Here is a 10,661-nt window from a genome sequence, read left to right on the forward strand (position 1 = left end):
AATTTCTCTCCAGATCACTTAAAGACAGATGAGGAGCTGTCAGAGGAAAAGAGGATCCTGAATGAGATGCTGGAAGTGGTGGAACAGAGAGACTCTCTAGTAGCCCTTCTTGAGGAGCAGCGGTTACGAGAAAAGGAGGAGGACAAGGACCTAGAAGCGGTCATGCTCTCCAAAGGCTTTAGCTTGAACTGGTCCTGAGCTAACACCCACCTCTGCTGGTTTGTGTTGTCCAGTTGGCCTACACTGAGTCCACCAGAACTACCTGGCTCAGGAGATCTTAAGGGGGAAATCCAGAAGATTCCTACAGCACACAAGGATTCAGTATCAAGCACCTAGAAGCCTTTTGATAACTGGGATCAACTCCAAAGGCCCCAGTTCCACATGTCTGCACACCAAGTCGAAGGCTAAGACTGCACAGCCTCCTTGGGCCTGGTACAAAGGGGCCATTGTGTTTTTACAATATGAGGGAGAGGAATAAACTTTGGGGACAGAGGAAGAGGTTATTATCTTTTAGAGAAGTAACCCTTCACCAGACTGGATTTGCTGCAGTATGTTCCCCTCCCATTTTCAATACTAGGATTTTTAATAAAAGGGAGGGAGTGGCTACCCTCTTCCTGAAAACCACAGCAGCCTGTAGCAGCACTTGTGGAAGAGTTAACCATCCAAAGGAGAGCGCCAGTGTTCCAGAACAGCACCTTCATTGTTTTAGTCTTCCTCCCCACCAAAGAAACCTGAATTTAAACATTATGCATGGACACGAAGAAATGTATGTAGTCTGTTTGATTGAAATCTTCTGCTCCTTGTAGCTTTTGCAGAGACTTGCATATTGGAGGACTCTTTCCATCATACTCTTCAGAATTCTGCCATTGTTATGGAGAGAAAAGAACGAAAAAGTGGGGAAGACTCCCATATCTCCCCATATGTTGTTACACACTGGACAGGCAGTCACTGCTGGCCTTGTCTTCATGGCCACAGTTGAAAGGCTAATGGATTTCTGATTGGGTTTTTTTTGTTGTTGTTGCGACTGTTTTGACACTGGAAAATACTGACTTTGTGAGATGTGGCAAGTGTGTTGAGGGGATCGTCAAACAGAAGTCTCTGACTTGTAAACCCCAAGAGGGAGCCATCTTTGGGTGACTTGTTGATGAGACTCTTCAGTGTTTGTTTTGATTATTTTTTTCCTCCTTGTTTTGTTTTTGCACATTGGAAATGAAGCTTAAGACCTGCCTGGGCCCTTAGTCACTTTGACCCTTTTATGTCAATTAACTTATTTTTTTAATACTTGAAAGAAAATTCATTTTTATACCTTTTAAGAAACGGACAAGTTTCGGGTGTGTGCCTGCTGCATCCTACAACCTCCACTTTAAATGACTGGACTGTTGTTATCTGTGTCTATTTATTAGTGTTCTGATTAATAATGTTAATGTTACATTTCTTGGATCATTGGGGGAGGGAAGGCATTAACTGCAAAAGAGCAAGAAACTGCTGCAGATTGGTCCCTGCTTCACATAGAGGGCAGTATTTGTGGACTTGCATTTGTATCCTGTCCTGCCCTCCGCTTTGTGGTTGCCTTCTGGACATCCACAGGACTGTGAGAACCTGGTAGTGTTCCTAGCAGATTTTTCCTCTGCATTTCAGGATCCGTCTCTAAACTAACCATCTTATAATTTATTTAAATATTAAAAGTTTATAACAAGAGTCAAAACTGTGGCATGAACATTTCCCCCATCTTTCCTTCCCACCTAGAGAGTGAGCCCTCTCACTGTCCGATCCACCCATAAGCAAATTGCACAGTTACTACAGTGTCTGCCAGAGGAGGCTTTTTTTGGCCTAGTTACTAGGGCTGCTGTGTTTGAGCTAGGAGGGCGCTCATTGTATTCCTACACAGAGTAGCAAGCAGATGTACACTCAGCAATTCAGTCACAATTCCGGGAAAGACCACTTACTGGATTCCCAAAATTTAAATTGATCCCACAGGGCTTACCTTAAATAGCGCTGTGCATAGGGTGTGATGTCTGATGCCAGGCATCACTCTAACTTTGAATTACCCAGAAGAGTTTGGTTGGAGTTGCATCATTAATGTGCTTTATTTAGCCTTTGTTTTAATGGTAACTGATAAATATATTCAGCTTGCTCTTCACCTGTGCTTGAGTGATAGTGTCACTCCCAAACAAATCTACATAGCACCACTGAGACTGCTAACCCTGTAAACTGGATATCAGACTGTTGATGAAACTGATACCTGAAGCCCTGGGGTCCTTCTTTATAATTTGTTGCTGCATCATGCTGCAAGTCCTTTACTTGCTTTTGAGGAGTCCTAGGTTTATTTTTTTTTCCTATATTTATAATGATGGAGAAGTTAACATGGCTGCTTGCTTCTGGCCATCTGCATTCCCCAGAAGAGTTGTGTATGCTCCTATGGAAACACTAAATAGCCCCACACCTAAGTTTCTTGATGTCATATGCCACCCTCAAGGACCTTCCCAATGCACCATATTTGCAGCCAAAGAGACAGGGATGGGATGCTCTCTAGAAAGCATCAGCAGTGCTATTTAGCAAGCTTTGGAAACATGCTTTCTTCCACATCAACCCAGTGCTCCTTCCCCAGCTAGCATGGCCTGAACAAACTGCATCTACAGTGCTTCCTTCCCTTTCCTATAAGTAAAGAAACAAACATTAAACCCGAGTTCTCATGGTGCAAAGCAGAGAGCTAATTAGTATGTCACTTAAAGGTGTGCATGTTAACAAGAGTTGTTTGACATACATAAAGCACCTTCAAGATATTGGCACGCTAATGGAACACACAGAACAGGTCTCTCTACAAACCAGTGCAGTGAAGATGTACTAGCTGCAGGTGCAGAAACAGCAGTGGGAGGTTACACACTGTGTGCTTGGAGTTCCCCATAAAATAGATTGGCTCTTATGGAACAACAATTCTAGACCAGAAATATGCTGCAACTGTAAACTTTTTTAATTCAGAGGACGCCTCTCCCCAGGTTAAAGGTGCACCATATATTTACATAGACTATAGCTGATTTTGAACTGAAGATCATTAAATGTGAACTGCAAAGCAAAAATAAAAACAAAAGGATGCCTCTCCCTCCTTGTGAGTAAACATGGCCTCTTATCAACATGCTGTAAAGATTTCTGCTTGTTTTTCACAGAGGAAATATTAGATCCACACCTTTCCCTTCTATGCTGGGAGACGCTGGCCAGCTCTTTGGAGGACTTGAATAGTGCTACTAGTGTAGTGTTGCTGTAGCTGGGATGATCTAGGGATATGAGAGAAACAAGATTTGTCAGGTGAAAAAGTACCTGTTGTTGGACTTGTTTAGGTGAGAGACAGAAGAGACTTATTGGATAGCGATTATCACACAAGGCAGTAATGAGTGATGGACTTCTGTGTCCCCAACTAGGAGGAGGAAGTGAATCTTCTAAAACTGCAGCCCTAAGGGTTTCATTGGGGTTCTGCAGCACAAAGGGTGCAAGTGAAGAGTAAATATTACACATAATGTGGTAAAGCACATAAAGAAAAAGCTTAATTAAAAACAAACACTGAGGCCTTTTATATCATAAAAAGTAGGAAAGGCACAATATGTTTTTGCTGTTAAGTAAACCTTTCAGAAAACTAATGGCATAGCCACTAGTTTCTTTTTTAAATACATGTTTTACATTCAATATTTTATGATTTTTTAAAATGAAAAGTGACTCTTGTGACATGAAACCATCTGGACCTCTATTTCCAAGCTGTTGATATTTGTGTCAGAATCTGAGTAGCATGTTCTAGCTCTTGGACCGGAACCAGCAGCATGTGGGTAGTAACACATAGCACTGTCAGCGTGTAATCAGTGACATGCTTGTCTTGCATGTAAATGAAGCCAGAGGCCCTTAACCCGTGAGAAGTGAGCAGGTATTAGTACTTATGCATGCCCCCATAGATAGTGCTGACTCTGTTGGACTGGTGCAGTACTCTGTGCAATGGAGTGAAGGTTCAGTTAGAACCTGAGCTGTGTTTCTATTCCTAAGCCAGCAGACAGAGGACATGCAGGAAGCAGGGTGCTTGTTTCCTTGGGGATGAAGTAACTGGCCAACCTGGGTATGAAATTGTCTGGATGTGAAGGGAGGACCATCTAGCCCATGTTCAATTTAATGTGAAGATCTAAGCCTTCCTAGGGAGTGAGGGGAGATGATTCTAGCTGCTAGTGATCCTTGTCACTTGCCTGGTGTCTCCTACATGTAGGGTTTACCTTTCTTGATGGTATCAGCTATATTTATACTGCTTCTCCACTGAGATCTTCCTTGATGGCACAAAGTGTAGGACTGGTTTAGCTTCATTGGTAGAAAGCACCAAAACTGGTGTGTTTCAGGGCTGGAAAGTGTTTTCTATTTTAATTTGTGTTTAAATTAAACTGTTTCAAAAGATAAGATTCCCATTGCTACTTTGAAGAGGCAGTGCTGATCTTTTCAATCTGACTTGAATCCATACTCTTGTCTAGATGGTGTCTTCCTTTTTGGTATTTAGTTGTGTTTTCAGTTGGAAGATAATGTTGCATTATTTTTATTGATTGACTCTTTGCACTGAGTATAGATAATGCATATGTTATTGAAGTTTTCCAAAAACAGTTCCTACCATAGACAGTCTGGTTTTAGAGAGGTAACTCAGGTGTGCTCACTCTGCTTGGAGCACACTACCTGCTGTGCTGCCTGACTTCCTGCAGGCTGCTCCAGTGATTGCAGGGGGGGTTATTTCTGCTGAGTGAAAACAGGCGTTAAAAATACAGATCTTGATGGCAGCATGGTTAGTTCCTATGACTAGTCACAAGCACTTCTGCCCTCCCAGTTCACATTACTGTGCGATAATCCAGTATTCACCCGATGGGAATTTAATCTACAGCAACACAGGAAACCTGTAAGCCTCCACTCCCCTCACTAGGCTAAGTCATTCTGGTTTTATATGCATGACAGATGCTTTTGCCCCCTTATTCTGTTGTCCAGGGTAGAATAAAAGTAAGAATTCCCCATCTTTGAGTGCTGATATTTTATATATCCTCCATCTGCTCCAGTCTCTTTGCATCAGAGTGTTTTCCCCGATCACCTGCAAGATTACGTTTTCATGAACCCCACTCAATAACCCCTCCAAGCCTTGCATTCCACTTCCCTTTGTAAATATCTGAAACCTGAGGCAGTATAGCAATGGGTTCCTTGCTTTGGGAAATGTGGCGGCTCTGGCACAGCACTGCCAGCATGAACTGGAGTTCATGTGGTAACTTGCTGCCCTGGGAACTGTGTGCAGGGACATTATATGACACTGCCAGATGGCTTGATGGGATGTCATGAATTCAGTGTTAAAGGGTGAGAAGGGAAGGTAAAAAAGATAAGACAAAACCAGCACTTGATGCAGTCTGTGGACAAACTAGAACCACTGGTTCTTGAATGGAGAGAAGTCCAGTCTACTTGGATTGTTTTATTACCTGCTGCAGTTTTGAAGTTCTTGTTCTTAGGATTTAGGGGAAACAGGAGATGATGGTTTTATGTTCCTTAATGCACATTGTGGACTGAGCTGAAGGACAGCACCTTCCAGCCTATTGAGGCCTGGCATGTGAAGTGGCATGAGTGAAGGTGGAAGAAGTTTTACATTTCCCTGTTCATGGTATAGGACGGGGTTAGCCTGAAATAATGGGCAGGATCAAACAGAAGTCACACCAGCTTGCATTTATCCAAATCAACTTATGCCAACACAGAGATACGATAGTGAAACAATATGCAGTTTAGATCTTTCTTGTGTTAGCACAACTTGGTGAGGCCCAGACCCAACCAAGGGCCTATGTTTCCTTTCCCACCTATCCTGAACCAGGGGAGAATGGTGAAAAGGACATGACTGTCTCGGCTCCAAGTTCCATATACAGTTTTGCCTCTAACTTAAAAACCCCACTGTCCTCCTAGTGCCAGAGGGTATCCTTTTCTTGTTGCAAACTCAAGTAGCAAACACAGAATTTTAGAGCACACAGCAGCTTTTTAGAGCAGTAACATTAATTTGCTCTTCTTCCTCTTCCCTGTCCCCCCAGCATTTCATGTAAATATTTGTGTGTGTGTGTTGTAAAGATTGTAATGGATCCTTGGGTTACCCTTGTGGTCAAGGAATCAAACTCTTGGGCAATGCCTGGATCTCCATTAGAATATGGTACTTGCATACAGCCAAGCACTTTTGTGTGCACTCCAATGGTTTTTAAATATTTTTATACATCATAACTTAAATTATCTTGGAGCACTGGAGAAATCTAGATTGCATGATCTAGAACAGCTGTCGGTTCCATTTTCTATCAGTTGATCCTAAAACATTCATCCTTGAACATTCTTTTCAAATTAATTTTCAGATAAATGTTTACATCAGACACTGGTGTGAGGGAAGTGTTATATCACGCAATGTTAAAAAAAATGTGAAAAGCCACAGTGGCTGTGTCAAGCTGAAACTGTTACCAGCTGCAATAAAGAAAACTCCAAAACATACCATGAACCAGCCTGTATATAATTCACAGAGAAGGAGATTAAATCCTCCTTGATTGATGCAAGACAACACAAGAGACCAGACGTTTCCCAAATGTTTCTGCTTTTGGGAATGACATTATAGGAAAGGTAGCTTGGCAGACAAGCATGTCATGGTGTAGATGTGAGGGGGAGAGGCAGATGCCATGTGTGGTGACATTGCAGTAATTTAAATAATAACTATATATGTGTATGAAGTCCAGTCCAAGTGAAGGGATTTTGCTTTGGCACCTCCCTCTTGGGATGAGCGCAAACTCTGATATTCAGACTGTTCCAGGCTTTTTTTGTTGGTGTGTGTGGAATGTTAATAGAAAAGTGTGTACAGTGTGTACCCTACATGTATAAAACTTCTGGCCTGTTTTCTTCCATTTGGTTGTGTTTTATTGTTTGTTTTTATGCACACTTGCTTTGTTGGTATTGAGATTTAAGCACCTCAGGTGGCCAACTGAACTAAAAAAATAAAGTCGTTAATTTTTTTTTTTCCTTCTGGTTGTCAGAGTTCCTGTTTGTTTCACTCACCACTAGCTCCCAAAAGGAACTTTAACCAAGACCCAGGGAGTAAGGGAGGCTGATCCTGTTGGGATCAGTAACCAGGAGGTCTAGCCTCTGTTCTTGTCTCTGCTTGAGTTACTTTGGGACTAGGGTGTGAGTCACTTATCCTTGTGTCCAGTTGAACTATATCGGGGCTTTTTGCTGGAAAGGCAAAGAAGCCTGCTGCTCTGATAAAGCCAAAGTGCTCCATCTTTTTGATATTGTATGTTGCTTCCTCAGTTCCTCCAGCAGAGAAGCCAGCAAGGACAGAAGATGAAGTAGCCTAGAAGATGCCAATAGAGAGGGATTGGAGAAGCAGCCTGCATAGTAAGAACTGGCACTAAGTCATAGTCCTGGGATGGAAAGGAACCACACATCCCAGACCCCTGCCAGTTGTCAGTACTATTTTAAAGGAAGTTACCATTGTTTTTCAAGTTGCTACAGAGGACACTTATGCTTAATGGAGCAAGGATCACCATGGATCCAGCAGATATGATGCTTGCACCACTGAAAAAAACTTTGCTTATTTCCTTGAAGCAATGTTTTTTATGGTGGTGTCTATTATTCGGACCAACTGCATAGATGGGAGAGATGTTAGACAAGCTTTTGAGTACAAAAGCTCCTTAGGTCTGGGAAAGAAGCAGAAAAAGTCTTAAGTTTAATTACCAGATAAAACAATGGCTTGTGTGTAATTCCATGTGCAAATGAAGTCTAAGAATAAATAGAAGCTGTCAGCAAATGTCACCAAACAGATCCTTGCTTCTTGAATAGTTCCTGGGCCATAACACGTACAACACCTCTTCCTGGAAGTAGAAACATTGGCATGAGATGCCTGCAGTTGCACTAACGTAGTGACAGAGCCCCTGAAACCAGCAGCACTACCCCTAAAGCTGTGGTAACCTGGCAAAAAGTCAGGCTCAGCCCTTATTCTATCAAAAATCCTTTTAATGTGGTGCTTGTGCATGCTTTTGTCCCCATTCTCTTGCTATAGAGGATGCCATTGAGCAAGTTATGTGTTGTCACTGCATCAAATGCCTGTGTTCAGCACTGCGATGCATTTCCATCTGCTTACCTGCAGCAGCAGTGTGGGCTGTTCCCCATTCTCTTTAACATGTCACCAGAATCTGCTCCACAATGAGCCACCATCCTGTATGAAATATACAAATGCTGTAAATTTCACCAATGCACTTCCATTCCCAGGCTCCTTGTCCTGGGCAGCCTCAAGGTCAATGTTCAATATAGAACATTATCTCTGGAAGGACTCAGGCTAAACCCGAGCAGCTCCTCCATCTCCAGACTGGAACAGCCCTTTCTGGACATCATCTGAATCAAATGTACAGGGTTTTGCCCTGATTGGTCTGTAATCTCCCCTTCATGAGTGAGCCCATGTGACAGGTTTGCAAGTCACTAGACTTGATGCATTTTTCACCCAGCAGGAAATGTATAAGCTATCTAGGGGAAACCCTGCTGGGGAAAACAGGTGCTGAATCTTCCTCAGAATGAGTAATTAAACCTTGCTGTGGCAAACACTAGTTAATTTACTATCCCCATGACACTGAAGGGATATTCTTGCTTTCTGCTGACGGGATATTTTATTGCTCTTTCTCTCACTGTCCTTTTTCCACAGTCAGTTTGGGATTTCCATCGCTTCTGCCCGCTGGGTGGCAGAAGTGAAACACAGATCAAGTTTTTGTTATAAGCAGATGATATTTTGAAGGCTGTTGTCAGATGTTTTGACCCTGCCTATCTTGATGGCCCTGGAGGTGATAACAGCAGGGTTATCTCTGGCTTGCAGGGACTTCCACCCACTTGCCCAAATAGGGAGGGATAGAGAAAATGGTCTGGTTAAGGCAGCAGGGTGACCCAGGTGGCTGCTGCACCCATGGGCAGCAGCTTCTGGTTGCCACTGCTGCCACGATCACAATCACACAGCTGCAGCAAAAGCTGTTTTGTTTTTTGGTTTTTTTTCCCTAACCACCTCCATCAGTGCCCAGGACAGTTGCCCCTGTCACCCTACCCTAACTATGCCACTGAGTTAAGGCACTGTACTGGGACTCGGGAGAGCTGCATACATTGCACAGCTCTGCCACTGATTTGCTCTGTGACAGCAGGCAAATCGCTAGCCCTCGGGCACTGCAGGGAGCCATCTGTGAAATGCAGATAACAAAGATCTGCCCGTTCCTACTCTTCATCCATTTTACCTGTTTAGATTGTAAATTAATTGGGGTAGTGACTGTCTCTCATTACATGTCTGTACAGTGCATAACACAACAGAGCCCTGATCTCAGGGCTCCAGATGTTATGTTTATACATATGATGAAATGCAACTCATTTGAGCCTTCTGAGTGTTTCCCACATCAGTTAGCCCTTGCCTCGGCAGGCCTTGGTGGGAGGGAAAGCTACACACTGTGTCCACAGCCGCCTAGCTATGCATGCCTTGAGGCTGTAAGATTGTCCATGAAATTACAGAGGTCTCCTATCAGTGAGCCCAGGGTTGGTAGTCTGATGCTTTTACTTCATACTTACATAAAGTGGAGCAATCTGGGAAGGGTAAATCTTTACATGTGTGCACATCTTCTGCCTGTTTTCCCCTACAGACTTCTTCCATTGTCTCATCCCTGAGGACACGCTACTTGTTCACCCCCACTCTGCCCTTTTCCAGAGAGACAAACCAAGCCAGTGGAGAGTAATGGAGCCTAGGAGCTATTCAAGTGCTTGAAGTTCAGCAGACAGGAAAAGGGCTATAGAAAATGTTTCAGTGGTATCAGTGTGACAGGTGCTTGCAGCTACAATATGTAGCAGGGGAGAGAGGTAGGGCTTTTTCTGGGTTGTGTCACGATGAGTTCAGGGACTGGCACATGAGGCCACAGTCAGTGAGGTACACTTATTGGCCTGAGGAACAGCAGTGATGGGATAATGAGCAGGCACGTTGGGGTCTGTCCTTCAGGTGCTGAGATTGGATAAAGCCAAAGATCTTGCTCCTTGCTTCCCACCATTTATCTCCACATCCTGTAACTTTCTGGGAATAATAATCACAGCGATAATGAAAGGGAAATTGTCTCGCACTAAGAGCAGCTACTGAGCAGCCGGCTCTCTGGCTTCCATCACCCACCCACATGCTGGGTGGGAAGTCCTAGCAGGGAGTCCCATGGGTGACTGGCTTGTGCTAGACAAATGCCTCTGTGCGTCCTAGAGGCCACAGCTACAGGAGAGGCTTAATGTGCAGTAGCTTAATAACACTGTGCAGTAGCGTGTCATGGCACAGACAGTGCTAATATGCTACTGCGCAGTATTATTAGGCTACTGCACAGCAGTGTCTCTAAAAAAACATTTGCTGCTGCTAATGCACAGTAACTGTAGTTCCTGCATATTTACTTAGTACTTCATTAACCAAGTACTACATTAAATGTACTAAATTAAATGCACAGTAACTACTGTGCATTATTGAATATGTAGACGTGGCCGGGTGGTGTGTGGACTGGAGAGGGTGATCACCCCCTGGGGCAGGCTCAGCACCGAGGCAGGCCGGCAGGCCCGCAGCCCCCGCAGGAGCAGGGTTCTGGCCAGGAGCCCCGGGGTCCAGGTGG

At 43.8% G+C, this 10,661-nt stretch overlaps 1 protein-coding gene across 1 annotated transcript in view; it reads left to right on the forward strand.

The window, feature by feature from the left end:
* The window catches only part of MICAL3 (microtubule associated monooxygenase, calponin and LIM domain containing 3), a 235,660-nt gene extending 228,634 nt beyond the window's left edge, over positions 1-7,026 (forward strand). Inside the window, 1 exon segment of the mRNA XM_025198828.1 lies at positions 14-7,026. Coding sequence (XP_025054613.1) covers positions 14-198 — 185 coding nt within the window. The 3' untranslated portion in view covers positions 199-7,026.
* Positions 7,027-10,661: the final 3,635 nt, after the last annotated feature.

Source organism: Alligator sinensis, unplaced genomic scaffold, assembly GCF_000455745.1.
Source record: "Alligator sinensis unplaced genomic scaffold, ASM45574v1 scaffold87_1, whole genome shotgun sequence".
Classification (NCBI taxonomy): Eukaryota; Metazoa; Chordata; order Crocodylia; family Alligatoridae; genus Alligator; species Alligator sinensis.